The sequence below is a fragment of the Danio rerio genome, chromosome 15 (assembly GCF_052040795.2).
Source record: "Danio rerio strain M-AB ecotype USA chromosome 15, GRCz13ab, whole genome shotgun sequence".
Lineage (NCBI taxonomy): Eukaryota > Metazoa > Chordata > Actinopteri > Cypriniformes > Danionidae > Danio > Danio rerio.
Genome location: NC_141035.1, coordinates 50,281,864 through 50,299,575, shown reverse-complemented (window position 1 = coordinate 50,299,575; position 17,712 = coordinate 50,281,864). Strand labels below are relative to the sequence as shown.

The 17,712-nt window shown below is 35.1% G+C and overlaps 1 protein-coding gene across 6 annotated transcripts in view; it reads left to right on the top strand.

Moving 5' to 3' along the window:
• iws1 (interacts with SUPT6H, CTD assembly factor 1) overlaps positions 1-13,002 on the top strand; it is a 35,595-nt gene extending 22,593 nt beyond the window's left edge. For 4 of the 6 annotated variants that reach the window (XM_087284679.1, XM_087284681.1, XM_087284677.1 and 1 more), the window contains 7 exons: positions 1,096-1,178; positions 1,680-1,809; positions 3,898-4,015; positions 4,095-4,206; positions 4,881-4,937; positions 5,355-5,466; positions 12,712-13,002. In XM_087284679.1, coding sequence (XP_087140805.1) covers positions 1,096-1,178; positions 1,680-1,809; positions 3,898-4,015; positions 4,095-4,206; positions 4,881-4,937; positions 5,355-5,466; positions 12,712-12,837 — 738 coding nt within the window. In that variant the 3' untranslated portion in view covers positions 12,838-13,002. Of the gene's footprint in view, positions 1-1,095; positions 1,179-1,679; positions 1,810-3,897; positions 4,016-4,094; positions 4,207-4,880; positions 4,938-5,354; positions 5,467-7,908; positions 8,059-12,711 lie in introns of all 6 variants that reach the window. The other 2 variants (XM_087284680.1, XM_087284678.1) reach the window with 1 other exon arrangement.
• The last annotated feature ends 4,710 nt before the right edge of the window (positions 13,003-17,712 follow it).

The following is a 17,712-nucleotide window of genomic DNA, read 5'->3' as shown; positions in this document are numbered from 1 at the left end:
GAAAAAAATGCATAATACAAAAAATGCATGATAAAAATAAAAATGCAGAAAAAAAATGCATAATACAAAAAATGCATGATAAAAATAAAAATGCTTAATAAAAAATGCATAATGAAAAATAAAGCTGCATAATAAAAAATAAAACTTCATAATAAAATTAATGCATAAATGCATAATAAAAAATAAAAATGCATAATTAAAAATAAAACTTCATAATAAAAATAATGCATAAATGTGTATTAAAAAAATAAAAATGCATAATAATATAAATAAAAATGCATAATAAAAACAAAAATGCATGATAAAAAATTAAAGTGCATAATAAAAATAATGCATAAATGCGTAATATAAATAAAAATGCATAATAAAAAATGCATAATAAAAAATAAAAATGCATAATAAAAAGTAAAACTTCATAATAAAAATAATGCATAAATGCATAATAAAAAATCAAAATGCTTAATAATATAAACAAAATGCATAATAAAAACAAAAATGCATGATAAAAATGCTTAATAAAAACTGCATAAAAATAAAAATGCTTAATAAAAATTAAAAATGCATAATTAAAAATAAAAAGGCTTAATAAAGACTAATGCATAACAATGCATGATAAAAAATAAAATGCATAATAAAAAATAAAAAGGCTCAATAAAAACTAATGCATAATAAAAAATAAATAGGCATCATACAAATGAATAATAAATAATACATAATAAAAATGATAATGCATAATAAAAAATAAAAATGCTTAAATAGTCATCATAAAAATGCATAATAAAGAATAATAAAAATAAAAATGCTTCATAAAACAAAACATAATAAATAATGCATAATAAAACAAAAGTGCATATTAAATGATGCATAATATAAAAATAAAAAATACTTTTTGTTTACTTTTTAAAATAAAATGAGATGTGCGTGTGTGTTTCAGAACGATCAAATGCTGAACAGTGAATAAAAATGCATAATAAAAAATATATAACAAAGGATAATTAAAAAAAGAAATTAAATCTTTAGCGTTTTCAGTAAATCAGACATCCTTTTAATTACAACTAAAATAACATGAGAAAGATGTGTGTGTGGGTTTTTCAGGAGGATCGAACGCTGAACAGTCAGAAGAAGCCCGCTCTGAAGAAGCTGATGCTGCTGCCCACAGTAGTCATGCATCTGAAGAAGTGAGTGTATAGTCGACATATATGTCGCCCGTTCACACAGAATGTATTTTTCCATTCCAGTGTGCCACTGTTCCATTGATTTTCCATATAACACACTCATCAATTTCAATTCCAAAGTTGTGGACCAATCAGAAGAACTTGGAGGCGGGGCAAGCATTTTGTTTACAGTAGCAATTTTCCATGACAACATTGTGGAGGAGGAGCTTTTTTTTTACTTAAACCTTTCCTTAGTGCTTTGTCTCACATTTTTCCGTGTAACGTTCTGGGTGAAGGAGTCCCAATTCATATCTAGTTATTATAAGTTATTATTTAGAATTTATAATAGAACAATGTATAAAAACAATGTACAGTTTACCTTAGGTTGTGGGTAAAAAAAAACAAGATCTGAGGTAATATTTAATATTTCGTTTCTCTAGTAACCTCATCACGATATGACAAAAAATGGTTGCAGCTTCCGGTTCATGCAGACTTTGAATTGTGTGTGTCTGTGTGTGTAAACAGGCAGGATCTGAAGGAGACGTTCATAGACAGCGGCGTAATGGCTGCTATAAAGGAGTGGATCAGTCCTCTGCCGGATAAAAGTCTCCCTGCTCTGCGGATACGAGAGGAACTGCTCAAGATCCTGCAGGAAGTGAGTGTTGAGCACACTTATGGCCTATAAATACATTATAGTATACTGTATGTTATGCATATCATTGTGGAGTGTGTTGGGGATGTGCATTTTTAAATTATTATCGCAAATTATTGAATTTTTGTGTTATTGTGGTGGTGGTGTGTTTTTTTATTTACATATTCTATATACTCTATAAATTATATTATTATTATTATTGTTGTTGTAATTTCCTTGTCAGAGCTACTTGTTACAATATTTTAGCAATATTTATTATTTTATACATAATCTAAAATGTTATATTTTTTTATGCATATATTTAAATGATTAATGTTTGAATATATATATATATATATATATATATATATATATATATATATATATATATATATATATATATATTATAATAATATTATATATATATATATATATATATATATATATATATATATATATATATATATATATATATATATATATTATATAATAATATAATATATATATACATACACACACACACACACACACTATATATATATATATATATATATATATATATATATATATATATATATATATATATTTTTATATATATTTTTATAAATATATAAATATATATATATATATATATATATATATCTATATATATATATATATATATATATATATATAAATATATATATATCATTTTTTTGTTTTAATATTGTTCATCAACATTAAAATTGAATAACTTTGTTTTTATTTTTTAAAAAACCTCAACTATTTATTGTTATTTGCAATTATCATTATATTACTATACATTTTTAATGCATTACATTTTATAATTTAAATGATTATTATATTTTTAGGAAAATTAAAATGTATGTAAAGTGGCGCACTTATTCAGACATTATGATTGGGATAAAGAAATAACGAATTTATCTAGATTGTTTATGAAATGTATAACTTGTATATCTACACTACCTGACAGAAGTCTTGTCCTGGATCTCCCTTGTAAGAGCAGCAAGTAATATCTTGACTTCTAGTTGATCGTGTGTGAAAGTGTCAGAAGGTGGATTTCTCTGCTGAATCATCTGTTGATCTGCATCAATCATCACCAATACTGCAGAAGACCTACTGGAACCAGCATGGACCAAGATTCTCACAGAAATCAGTCAAGTTTGGTGAAGGAGAAATCATGGTTTGGGGTTCATTCAGTATGGAGAGATCTGCAGAGTGGATGATCAACATCAACAGCCTGAGGCATCATCTGTGCTGCCCATTACATTACAAACCACAGGAGAGGGACAATTCTCCAGCAGGATAGCGCTCCTGCTCATACTTCAGCTCCACATCAAAGCTCCTGAAAGCAGAGAAGCTCAAGCTGCTGCAGGATTGGCCAGCCCAGTCACCAGATATGAACATTATTGAGCATTTCTGTGACAAGATGGAGGAGGTGTTGAAGATGAACACAAAGAGTCTTGATGAGCTCTTTGATCCTGCTGAAGGCTTTCTTCTTCATTCCAGATGACTTTATTAATCAGTGATGTGAGTCATGTCAGAGATGTATGGATGCAGTCCTCCAAGCTCATGATGGAGTCAGACACAATATTCATTCTGTCTCCACTGCAGCAGGACTTTATATTCTATACTGGACATTATTTCTGTTCAGTGATGAGACTTTAGTCTGAGCAGAGTCAGACCGCACTGTCCTCATCAAATCAGTCAACATCAATGCATGATCATGTTTTATTGAGCTCAAATAAGCAAAATCTAGAGGCCTCTGCCTTTCATATACGACACTTCTGACACCAAATCATCAACTAGAAGTCCAGTTATTATTTGCTCTTCCTAAAACTTGGATAGACCACAAGACTTTTGTCTGGTAGTGTATTTGTATATATAGTAGTCAACATTTGTAGTGGTTCATCACCTTTCATCAAAGGCATCTTAAAATATTGAACAACACCCATTCTTCTTTTGATTCACTTTGAATGTTGACTACTCTCTGTAATTTTAAGTGCATTTAATAATTATTTATTTTAATTTGTATTAGTTTTAATATATTTGTGAGAGCTGAGTTAATAAGAAGTGTTGTAATATGAAGTGTGTGTGTGTGTGTGTGCGCAGCTGCCGAGTGTCAGTCAGGAGACGCTGAAGTTCAGTGGTATCGGTCGGGCTGTCATGTACCTCTACAAACACCCCAAAGAGTCCCGGCCAAACAAAGACCTGGCGCTCAAACTCATCAGTAAGAGCTCTTCTGTCTGTCTGCTTGAGGAGTGTGTGTTTCTGCAGTTTCTGACTTGTGCGTGTGTGTGTGTGCGCAGACGAGTGGTCAAGGCCCATCTTTGGCTTAACGTCCAACTATAAAGGCATGACGAGAGAAGAGCGGCAGCAGAGAGACCTCGACCAGCAGATCGCCCCACGCAGACGCCTTAGGTACACACACACACACACACACACACACACACACACACACACACTGGCAAATACGCTCCCACAGACACATGCACACAATCATTAATGCCGAAACACACACAGACATTTGTACATCTACTCAGACACACACAAAGACATATGTGTACATGCATTAAAACACCCAAACACACACACACACACACACACACACACACACACACTTATAACACACATTCTCCATCTTGTTCGTCCTTTTCTTCACGCTGTCCCCTTTTCCGTGTGTGTGTGTGTGTGTGTGTGTGTGTGTGTGTGTGTGTGTGTGTGTGTGTGTGTGTGTGTGTGTGTGTGTGTGTGTGTGTGTGTGTGTGTGTGTGTGTGTTTGTGTGTGTTTGTGTGTGTTTGTGTGTGTTTGTGTGTGTTTATGTGTTTTAATGCATGTACACATATGTCTGTGTGTGTTAATTAGTATTTTTATTGCTAATAGCAGTCTTGCAATTTTACAGAAGTTTAAAATGTATTTTCTTCAATACAACATTTTTTACATTGTATGCGAGTAACTTGATTTTATCCGGTGATCAGTGCAAGCACTTATACACTGACCGCATGTTTGCTGAGTGCAAGAGTCACATGAGCGATCAGCTGTGATTGATTGATTGATTGATTGATTGATTGATTAACCTAGTGTTTCTCCACAGTTCAGGAGGTCAGACTCCTCGCAGGGATCTGGAGAAGGTGCTCACAGGAGAGGAGAAGTAAGACACACACACACACACACACACACACACACACACAGATCAACTGGTGGACTCTAAAGCTTGATGAAACTTTAGAAAAATAAAAATACAATTATACATTTAATTGAATATTGTTAATAATTATATTTTATTAATAATATATTAATAATTGTATTGTTACATAAAAAATGTTTGCTAATATTTTAAATGCAATTGAATATTTTATTACTGTAATGACATTATGATGCTCTAATGTAAATATGAAGTATAGAATTGTTTATTATATATATTTTAAAATGAATCATTCTAGTTGAAGAAATTAATATTTGTATAATTATAATTGTTCAATTTTCATGAATGTTTTATGTATTAAAGTCACTAACTTCTCAGACGATGTTTATTGATTGATTTATTTTCTGTGTGTGTGTGTGTCAGGGCGTTGCGTCCGGGTGACCCAGGCTTCTGTGCCAGGGCTCGAGTGCCAATGCCATCCAATAAAGACTACGTGGTTCGGCCCAAATGGAACGTAGATGGAGATTCAAACCGGGTGAGTGGGCGGAGCTTTAGAGGAATGATTGACAGATGTCTCTTATGCAAATAAAGAGGGGGCAAAGCTATAAAGGAACAATTGACAGGTGTCTCTTAATAGAATAAAGAGTGGGCGGAGCAATAGAGGAATAAATGACAGGTGTCTTTTACTAGAATAAAGAGTTGGGGTGGTATTAGAGGAAGGCGACAGGTGTCTTTTACTCAACAGTGGAAGGAGCATTAGATGAATAATTCACAAGTTTCCATTGCAAGAATAAACTGGGTGAAGCAAAAGAGGAATGAATGACAGTTGTCTCTTACTAGAAAAAACAGTGGGCGGAGCAATAGAGGAATGACTGTGTCTCTTACTAGAAAAAAAGAGTGGGCGGAGCAATATAGGAATGATTGACGTGTCTTACTAGAAAAAAAGAGTGGGCGGAGCAATATAGGAATGATTGACGTGTCTTACTAGAAAAAACAGTGGGCGGAGCAATAGAGGAATGACCGTGTCTCTTACTAGCAAAAGAGTGGGCGGAGCAATATAGGAATGATTGACATGTCTTACTAGAAAAAACAGTGGGCGGAGCAATAGAGGAATGACTGTGTCTCTTACTAGAAAAAAAGAGTGGGCGGAGCAATATAGGAATGATTGACGTGTCTTACTAGAAAAAGAGTGGGCGGAGCAATATAGGAATGATTGACGTGTCTTACTAGAAAAAAACAGTGGGCGGAGCAATAGAGGAATGATTGACGTGTCTTACTAGAAAAAAAGAGTGGGCGGAGCAATATAGGAATGATTGACGTGTCTTACTAGAAAAAACAGTGGGCGGAGCAATAGAGGAATGACTGTGTCTCTTACTAGAAAAAAAGAGTGGGCGGAGCAATATAGGAATGATTGACGTGTCTTACTAGAAAAAGAGTGGGCGGAGCAATATAGGAATGATTGACGTGTCTTACTAGAAAAAGAGAGGGCGGAGCAATATAGGAATGATTGACGTGTCTTACTAGAAAAAAACTGGGCGGAGCAATAGAGGAATGACTGATATGTCACTTACTAGAAAAAAAGAGTGGGCGGAGCAATATAGAAATGATTGACGTGTCTTACTAGAAAAAACAGTGGGCGGAGCAATATAGGAATGATTGACGTGTCTTACTAGAAAAAACAGTGGGCGGAGCAATATAGGAATGATTGACGTGTCTTACTAGAAAAAACAGTGGGCGGAGCAATATAGGAATGATTGACGTGTCTTACTAGAAAAAACAGTGGGTGGAGCAATATAGAAATGATTGATGTGTCTTACTAGAAAAAACAGTGGGTGGAGCAATATAGGAATGATTGACGTGTCTTACTAGAAAAAACAGTGGGTGGAGCAATATAGGAATGATTGACGTGTCTTACTAGAAAAAAAGAGTGGGCGGAGCAATATAGGAATGATTGACGTGTCTTACTAGAAAAAACAGTGGGTGGAGCAATATAGGAATGATTGACGTATCTTACTAGAAAAAACAGTGGGCGGAGCAATATAGGAATGATTGACGTATCTTACTAGAAAAAACAGTGGGCGGAGCATTATAGGAATGATTGACGTGTCTCTTACTAGAAAAAAGAGTGGGCGGAGCAATATAGAAATGGTTGACGTGTCTTACTAGAAAAAAGAGTGGGCGGAGCAATATAGAAATGATTGACGTGTCTTACTAGAAAAAAGAGTGGGCGGAGCAATATAGGAATGATTTACATGTGTCTTACTAGAAAAAAGAGTGGGCGGAGCAATATAGGAATGATTTACATGTGTCTTACTAGAAAAAAGAGTGGGCGGAGCAATAGAGGAATGATTGACGTGTCTTACTAGAAAAAACAGTGGGCGGAGCAATATAGGAATGATTTACATGTGTCTTACTAAAAAAAAGAGTGGGCGGAGCAATAGAGGAATGATTGATGTGTCTTTCTAGAATAGAGTCGGAGGAGCATTAGATGATTGATTGACAGGTGTCTCTTACTGGAATAAAGAGTGGGCGGAGCAATAGAGGCATGATTCAACGGTGTCTCACTTAAATAAAAAGTGGGAGGAGCATTAAAGGAATGATAGACAGATGTCTCTTACTCACCGTTGGAGGAGTTTTCAATTAATGATTGACAGGTGTCACTTGACAGAGTGGGTGGAGCATAAGAGGAATGATTGACAGGTGCCTTAAATAGTAGGCAGAGCATTAAAGGAACGATTGACAGGTGTCTTACTCAGAGTGGGAGGAGCAACAGTATAATGATTGACGGGTGTCTCTTAATTAAAGAGAGGGAGCAGTTTCCAATTAATGATTGACAGGTGTCTCACTTGACTAAAGAGTGGGAGAAGTTTCCAATCAATGATTGACAGGTGTTTCTTATGCAAAAAACAATGAGATGAGCAGTGTTTTCCTGTGTTGTGATTGGAGGAGTAGTATTTTCCTGTGCTGTAATTGGTAGAGGAGCATAAGGAAGGGTCTGAGTCTGCTGGAGAAGCACAAGCGGCGTTTCGCGGATCAGAGGAAGCAGCGGCGGCCGCAGGGAGCTGTCAAGATCAGCATTGAGGGAAACCGAATGCCGCTGTAGTTCACACGCCTGCCTGAGGGGGCAGTAAGTGACCAGCACTCTGCATGATGCACTGCAGACTGTGTGGACAGCTAGAGAGCATTCACTAACCAGAGATAAAGCAGACTCAAACACTGCCTGGAGATACTGTAGTAAACACCGTGTGTGTGTGTGTGTTATAGATGTGCTCACACTGATCATTATAGAGCAGGTGTTTATAACACACACTAACAGGCCTGTGTGCTGTGCTGCAGCGCTCAACACTTGACTGGCTTTTCATTGTTGGAAAGGTGAAAACAGAACTCACAGCTGTTTTTTTTTCTTTGCTCGTTAGTTTGTCATCATCAGTTCATTTGTGTTATTTGTTTCGCTTTTATTTGTTTCCCTCTTTTCAAATGCTTTCTGGATGTTTTAGTTTGATGCATGATTTTGTTTTATTGGTTTCCTGTTTATTTTTAATAGTGCTTATTTTTTATTTATATAATAATTATTAAATAAATGGTGCAGTGTATTTAATGTAATTAATACTTTATTTATGTATTAGTTCCAGTTTATTTTATTACCGATATTTTATTGACCTTTTTAGTTTTTTTTTTTTTTTAATATTTTAGTTTTATGCATGCTTTTTTCTTTTTTTTTAATTGTGTTTTTTTTCTTTGTTTATTTTTTTATTAAACCAGTGTGTTTATATATATATATATATATATATATATATATATATATATATATATATATTAGGGTTGTAATGGTATGATTTTTTTACGGTATGATAATCGTCTAAAACAGTATCACGATTTGACGGTTTCGCGGTATACAGTATGTTACAAATGTTACAAAATAATAGAACAGTGAAGCAAATTTGACTTTTTCCAAATAATATATTTTCAGTTACTATAAACAACACCACTTACAATGAACAAATAAAAAAATAAGAAAATAATAAATAATGTGTCAAAGTCCAAATAAAGTCCAAATAAACATGGTGCAAATCCTCAGTAAAAAAATAGATATAAATATTTACTATACTATAAATAGTTAAATAACGAAACTAGATTCAATATGGAACATCCTTAGGTTTTATGTGCCAGCATGGATATGGTTGTCTGTGGATATGGATTTGGATGTGGTTCCTGCAATGCAGACAAACAGCTGCACCTTCATTTGCGTCTTTTGAAAACAGCAAGAGCAGCAGTTCGTCTTTGCTGTGTCACTGTTTTGTCATGTTTCTGTGCTGCTGTGCATGCAAAAGTACTTAGTATGAGAATTATTTCATGCAAAACTTTTTTTTGCGTTTTATTTAGCCGCGCAGAAATGTATGCCTATCTCTCATTCCATGTTGTTCAAAAAGCTCAGTGTTGGTCCACAAACAAAAGCGAAACCTATGCTTATTGGTTGAGATATAGCGAGTTTGAACCAATCTGGGCATGGAGGAGGGACAATGCATCAATGTATCATGTCTGGTTTGTCCGGAGACACAGTGACGAGCGTTTCTTTGTCAAATCAGCGCTGTCAAATTTTGATGACGTAACCACACTGATTCCGGAGCCTCTGAAAGTCCGTATTGTATAAATTGTATTGTATAAATTGTATAAATCGGATCAGCGGATCAAAAGTTATTAAACATTTAAGAGCAATACTTATTTTTAGCTGCGGGCGGCTGTCTCTGTCTTTAAGGGTTAAAACCGTTGATATGCAATTGTTCATGGTATGATAATCGTGCACGTTCAAATCGTGGTAAACCGTCATACCGGTATATTGTTACAACCCTAATATATATATATATATATATATATATATATATATATATATATATATATATATATATATATATATATATATATATACTATCAATATTACAAGGGTAGCAGTGCAACATGGCTTTATATAGTGGGAGGTGTGCGTTGGCTCGAGGTCACAGGCCGAATACCTTAGTGTCCTACCAGTGCTTATATACAGCCATATGGCACTGCTACAAGTGTGATATTGCATTTACACAACAGTTTGACGGCACAATTGTGTATATAGAAAAGAAGATCAAACACAGAGTCTTAAAACCCTTTTGTATGAGGAACTACTTTCTTCCGCCATTCATTCACATCTACAGCTGACGTCAAAACAGCAGAAACCGCTGACCAGGGGTTCGTTCTTCGTAGCTCAATTAAATGATCTGAGATGATTTGGCAGATCCTGGATCTGTTCATCTTGATAACTGATTTCTGGATAATTTGGTTCTTCAAACAAGTTCGTGAATCAGATTAGAATGTCTGAATGAACTGATCTGAGATCGCTGCGTGTGTTGTGAAGGACAGATCTATCGATCCTCGAAATCATGATCAGCAATGCAACGATTGGCTGACGGCAGCGTAATGACATCATCTGATTAATATTCAATTATCCATGTGAGCAAAATTACATTAAATTCGCAGTGAACGGTTTGTTCAATATAATACGCAATAACTTTACACTTTGCTGTGGGCTGCAGGCTTTTCCCTTTCATGTGTCAAGAGCAATTTATTTAGTTTTACAGTTGGAGCGGATTTTCCTTATTATAGTCATAGTAGTATTATCATAGCCGGTTTTTTAAATGTTTACAAAAACATTTTGATATTGGTAAAGACGTCTGCAACTTTTATGAAGCATCAAATCACCGTCATTTTAGCTGTCAAAACATGTTTATGACTGCATGTATTATTGCTTTTGTCTATTATCTATACTATAATAGACAATATAACTATTATCTATTATATATGTCTATTATCATACACAAATTGTAGAAAAGCCATCTAAAAAGTTCATATCAATAAGTTTTGTCTTTACATCACCAGGTGGCAGTCTTTGTACTTTCATTTCGTTGGCGCAAATTGCATAAATTATATATATATATAACTTTATTTATTTTATTAATAACTATAACTTTATATAGTTAAAAAATATTTACTATTTTCCCAAGTGTATATAACTACTACTGTAAGAAAATATCTGTACATACTTTCTGTATTATCTTTGCATGAACTGAGCCGATCTAATCCTGTTTATATAAATTGAACCTGCTTCCGACCAGATTTGAGCTAGCAGAACTGTTGCTATGACAACGACTCTCAGATCAGCTTTGAAGAACGAAACGATCCTGGATCGTGCCAAATCGTCAATATCCAAATCCAGCTGAGTAATCCACGTACGAAGACTGGACCCCAGTATGGCCACCGACACGCTGAATCTCTGAATAGATAAATACTTAATATAGGCATTATCTTTATAAAAAAATTGCATAGCTGCAATCTAAACAACTACATTCTCTTCTAAAAAAAAAGCCAACAGCTGCAATATTGGTCAAACTGTCGTGGGTTATCTGTCACTATGTGGGCGGAGTAATACACAAGGGTGAGGAGGCTGTACGAGTGCTGTTATTGCAGAGTATCGCATGATTAACAGCCATGTTTTGCCTTTTAGGTTTTATACGTTTAATTGTTGTATTTTTTTTTAAATAGTTTTTAGTGTAGTTAACTAAATCTTTAAAAAAAAAAATATTATGTTATGTATTATTTATTTTGGGTGTTTTAAAAATGTTTTATTTATAAATAATCAAATTATATTTCATGGAATAGCCACCAAAGCTGATGTTAACTATAAAATCTCTATAAAACTCTATACTTTGGTTTTTAAATAGAATAGAATGGTTTTACTGCACATTTTTCATATATGAATGCACATTTCCACATTTTGATTTAGATTCTCTTTTTCTGTTTTACTGTCAGGGTTCTTCAATTTCACACATATGGATTGAAGGTCTGGAAAGAACTTTAAAAACAAACAGATCCTTGAAAGTGCTTCACTTAAATTTGAAATAAAAACTATATACAGTTGGGTAAATAAGTATTGAACACGTCACCATTTTTCTCAGAAAACATTTCTCTAAAGGAGCCGTTGACTTGAAATTGTCCCCAGATGTTGATAACAACCAGAGAAATTAATATATGCAAAGAAAACAAATCTAATGAGTTTACAAATGAAGTTAATAAACTGAAACGACAAGGGGAAAAAGCATTGAACACATGAAGAAAGGGAGGTGTAGTTCAGCAGTGAAAGCCCAGACAGCAGCTGAAATCTCTCAGTAGTTCTTCAGCAAGCCTCTGCCCTTCCTCAGTGTAAATGAACATCAGCTGCTTCAGTACAACATCTACATCAGCAGGAGGATGAAGATGAGCCCAGGGTGGACATTTCAGCAAGACAGTGATCCAAAACACAGCCAAAGAGACTCTCTGATGCTTTCAGAGAAAGAAAATCAAGCTGTAGAATGGCCCAGCCAATCACCTGATATGAATCCGATAGAAAATACTAAATAAAGCTCAGATTTGATAGACGAGACCCACAAAAGCATCAAGATTTAGACACTCTGTTGAAGACAACTCACACTTGAGCAATGCATGAGGCTTCATTCTCCACATGAGAGGCGTCTTTAATCTGCCAGCACCAAAAAGCCTTTTAAATAAAGTAATAAACACATTTCATTAGTTCAGCGCTTTCTCCTCCTGTCGTTTCATTCTTATTAAACACAACTCAATTCTCAGATCAACTCTTCTCAACAGCTCCTTTACAAATATTATTCACAGTAAAAAACATGACTGTGAAAAGTCCTTGAATCTGCAAGAGTGTGAGCCCTGTACTGTGTTTGCTGACGTGTGTGTGTGTTTTCCTCAGGGCCCGGCGAAGAAGGGTTTGTCTCGAGTGGATAAACAGATGCGGCGTTTCGCAGACATCAAGCGTCTGACGAAACCCGGACACGCGGTCAAGATCAGCGTGGAGGGAAACCGCATGCCGCTCTGACCTTCCTCCGCCTCTGCTTGTGTTTTTCTGTCGGATGTTGTGCTGATTTCAGCCGTTCTGCATCTGTGAGTTTGCCATGTATTCAGAGCTGAGATTTCTGGACACTTCTGATGTTTAGTTCTGATGTATCTTTCATAATAAAGAGTTGCCCTGTCCTACATTTTACCTACAGGCTCCTGCTCTAATTCTTCACATTATTTGCGTTGATTTTGCATTTATGCACTGATAATAGTTCAGTGCTTATTCAGCTGAAGCCTGCATTATTAGCTGTTCTGTATATTTTTCTCCCAATTTCTGTTTAACAGTTTCTTTTCAGCACATTTCTAATCATACACAAGTTTTAATAACTGATTTCTTTTCTCTTCGCCATGATGATTTGAAACTGGTGTTTTGACACAGCGTTGAGATCCCGAAGCACAAGTGTTTCAAAACATTGGGACATAAAAATATTTACTGTGTGTTCCTGTAAACATTACTTGAGTATTTATTTTATGTAGAGGTCAAACAGGATTTCTTCTTAATTCTTCATTAAAATAATTGAATTTAGAGTATTTTTTTTGGTCAGAACGTAACACGCTTTGGCTTTTGTGAAATTTGAAATTCAATAATAAAATAATACAATGCATAATAAAAATGCATAATAAAAAATTAAAATGCATAATAAGATGCATAATAAAAAAAATTAATGCATAATAAAATGCATAATAAAAAAAATTAAATGCATAATAAAAAATAAAACTGCATAATAAAAAATAAAATGCATAAATGCATAATAAAACGCATAGTAAAAAAATAAAAATGCATAATATAATGCATAATAAAAAATATAAATGCATAATAAAGAATAAAACTGCATAATAAAAAATAAAAATTCATAAATGCATAATAATAAAATAAGAATTGCTGAATAAAAAAGGCATAATAAAAATGCAAAACAATGCATAATAAAAAAAATAAAAATGCATAATAAAATGCATAATGAAAAAATAAAATGCATAATTAAACGCATAATAAAACATAAAAATACATAATAAATGCAGAATAAAATAATACAAAAAATGCATGATAAAAAATAAAAATGCAAAATAAAATAAAAATGCATAATACAAAATAAAACTTCATAATAAAATTAATGCATAAATGTATAATAAAAATAAAAATGCATAATAAAAAATAAAACTTCATAATAAAATAATGCATAAATGTGTAATAAGAAATAAAACTGCATAATAATATAAATAAAAATGCATAATAAAAAATAAAAGATGCTTAATAAAAACTGCATAAAAATAAAAATGCTTAATAAAAATTAAAAATGCATAATAAAAAATAAAAAGGCTTAAATAAAAACTAATGCATAACAATGCATAATAAAAATGCATAATAAAAAATAAAAATGCTTAATAAAAACTGCATAAAAAATAAAAATGCTTAATAAAAATTAAAAATGCATAATAAAAAATAAAAAGGCTTAATAAAAACTAATGCATAATAAAAATAACAATGCATAATAAAAATGCATAAAAAAAGTTAAAAATGCATAATAAAAAATAAATAGGCATCATACAAATGCATAAAAATAATGCATAATAAAAATTATAATGCATAATAAAAAATTTAAATGCTTAAGTTAAATAGTCATCATAAAAAATGCATAATAGTGAATAATAAAAATAAAAATGCATCATAAAACATAACAAAATAAAATAATAAATAATGCATAATAAAACAAAAGTGCATATTAAATAATGCATAATAAAAAAAAATCCACCACCAAATCATGATCCGAAACACCCAGGTCACGTGACTAAGGTGTTTGGAAACACTAGGTTACGCGACTGAAGCGATTCAAAGCATCAGTCATTTCAGAAGCGTTTCGAGACCTAGCGAATCACTAGAATTGGCCATAGACTGTAAAATATATGGACGTAGTATCCGTGACGTCACCCATAGGTTTCTAAAGAGCGCAAAAGAAGCCACAAGTAGGCGCGGCCAACCGTTGCCATTTTGTTCGCGCGTCATCACACCCACGGCGGGATACCAAACAAGGGCAAAGAGGCGGAGAGTGGGCGGAGCTACAGACACCTGCTGGCATTTAGCTTGGACCTGGCTCAGACACACTTTACTTTGGGAGAACGATTAATACTTCATCACCTGCGACTCGTTTGTGTTCTGACCACTTGTGCTTGGTTGTTCACTATATCAATAAAGTGTTTAGCTTTTTTAAAACACTGCTGTAATACATTGAGCCACTTTGTACTTGTTCTTATGAGGTTTTTCTACAGGAGGAAAATGCAAATTACTTCCAAACACTTCAGATATAGTGTGTGTTAGTTACTGTAAGACTATTGGTGAACTCCAGCATAACACTGTATGACAACACTTCAGATGACTGATCTAGAGCCTACAGCTAATCAATCTGACAGATTCTGAAGTGCATTACAGCTCTAAATATAAATGATCTTAAATAAAACAAATACATGTATAGAGATGGTATATAAGTACATAACTTTACTCACATGTTAAACGAAGGCCACGTGAATGGTTTGTGAGCACATTTAAGTGCACTCAGGATCCCATATCATCTAATAATTGTAGGAAACATGTCCAAAAGGCAGTCGACTGTGTAAAGCCGCATAAAACAACACAGAAATACGATAAATATGCCGAGTTCAGTGGATAATCTGCAGGATTCAGCTGAGGTGACGTGACGGCGACCTAGCTGTCACTCAAGTGGCCACGCCCTTAATTATGCAAACTTAATATAAAGGAAACGGATGAGTTATAAAAAAATTCACCCCCTCACAGTTGTCATGAAGGGTAATATTAGCTGTATTAACCCAAATCTTTTGTTGTAGCAGGCTGTAAACACCTTTTTTTTCTGCTGTAAAGTTGACCATTCTAACAGTGTGCTCAATTGAAATTTGCTCTGTTTTGGAGTCGGAATTTCGGATGAATTGAGTTTTAGTTACTTCTGTATTGGCTTCCTGAGGGAGAGCGGGAGGTTGCCGCTTGGATTGACAGGGTTGGAAAAAAGCTCATATAGCCTAGTGTAACATGCGTATACACAGAGTAAGGCCGTACTCACACTAGGTACAGTTGCCTCGAACCGGGCCAAAGCACGCTTGTCCCCCCTCCCGTCTCCCCCGACGGCCCGCGCTCACACCACAAACGGGCTTCGGCACGCTTACGTCATCGCTGCTGCGCTGTTCAGTGAGAAGCGCTCTCTCACTCAGCAGCACAGTGGAGATTTCTCTAGTTATATCGTGTCAGTCGTTTGATATGCCGTCAAATATTTCACCAAACAGTTCTTGGGGATGCGGGGACACGCAGTCAGATATTTCGCAGAACAGATCCGCCACTTTTGGCGCTCATAAACAATCATAAAGCTCTCGTGCTGCAGGAATGAGGAGGTCTGCTGAAGCCGTGCAGGTGTGGTGCAGTGAGGGGTTCTCGTCTTTAATAAACTACGGCAGTTTGCGTTCACTGAACAGTAAGAATGATTAATAAATCCATATGAAACACTCCCTTAAAAGTCACGTCTCGCTTTCAGTTTCGGGCTTTGGCGCGTTTTGCACTCACACACAAGCGTACCGCGCCAAAGCCCAAGTGAACCACGCTCAGGCCCACCTCTTCCAACCGGGCCAGAGCAGGCCAAGTGAACCACGCTTGAGCCCGATTCAGCGCACTCACACTTCACAAACGATCCGGGAAACGGGCCTGGGCACGGTACGGATGGCATAGTGTGTGTCCACCCTAACTGTGCTGCAAATCCCGAGTTCGAATCCTGACTTGTACAAATACACTGAAATTATGACGATGTATTTTAATAATGTTACTTTTTATGATCAAATCTATAGCTGCATCACCTTAGATTCAAACCCATTATCTCTGCATGCTAGTCAGGAAGTCTCACCGCTTCACTAAATCACTTGAAGCCTGATCCTGTACACCACAGGTGTCAAACTCGGTTCCAAAAGGGCCGCAGCTCTGCACAGTTTAGTTCCAACCCTGGTTAAACACACCTGATCAAACTAATTGAGTCCTTCAGGCTTGTTTGAAACCTACAGGTAAGTGTGTTGGAGCAGGGTTGGAACTAAACTGTGCAGGGCTTTGGCCCTCCAGGAATTGAGTTTGACAGCCCTGCTGTACACCATGGGATATTTCTTTGCTGAAGCGGTTCCAGAGCAATACATAAAAATGACCACTAGATGTCACTGTAGAGACGGGTTTTGAAGCTACGACACATTTGCTTCTACCGTTGACCACCACTAGTAAAACTGCTTTTATTCTAGCCGAAATAAAACAAATAAGACTTTCTCCAGAAGAACAAATTATTAGAGGAAATACCTGAATCTGTTCAACATCATTTATCGTCAAATATTTGACAGAAAATTCACAGGAGGGCGAATAATTCTGACTTCAATTGTATGTTTAGATTGATGTTGAAACGATCAATTTTGATTGCATATATACAAATAAAAAGTCTTGCTTTCTAAAATCTTTTACTTTTAGATATTTTTCAGTTCACCTTTATTTCTGTAGCGCTTGTACAATGTAGATTGTGTCAAAGCAGCTGAACATAGAAGTTCTAGTGAACTGAAACGTTGTCAGTTCAGTTTTCAGAGTTGAAGTTTAGCTCAGTTCAGTGTGGTTTAATCTTCACTGCTGAGAGTCCAAACACTGAAGAGCAAATCCATCGATGCGCAGCTCCACAAGTCCCAAATCAAGCAAGCCAGTGGAGGAACAAACTTCACCAATTGACCAAAGTGAAGGAGAAAAACCAGGCTCAGTTAGGCACGACCATTTCTCCTCTGGCCAAACTTCTTGTGTGGAGCTGCAGTCTAGGCTGGAGAACGCTGCACGTACATCGTG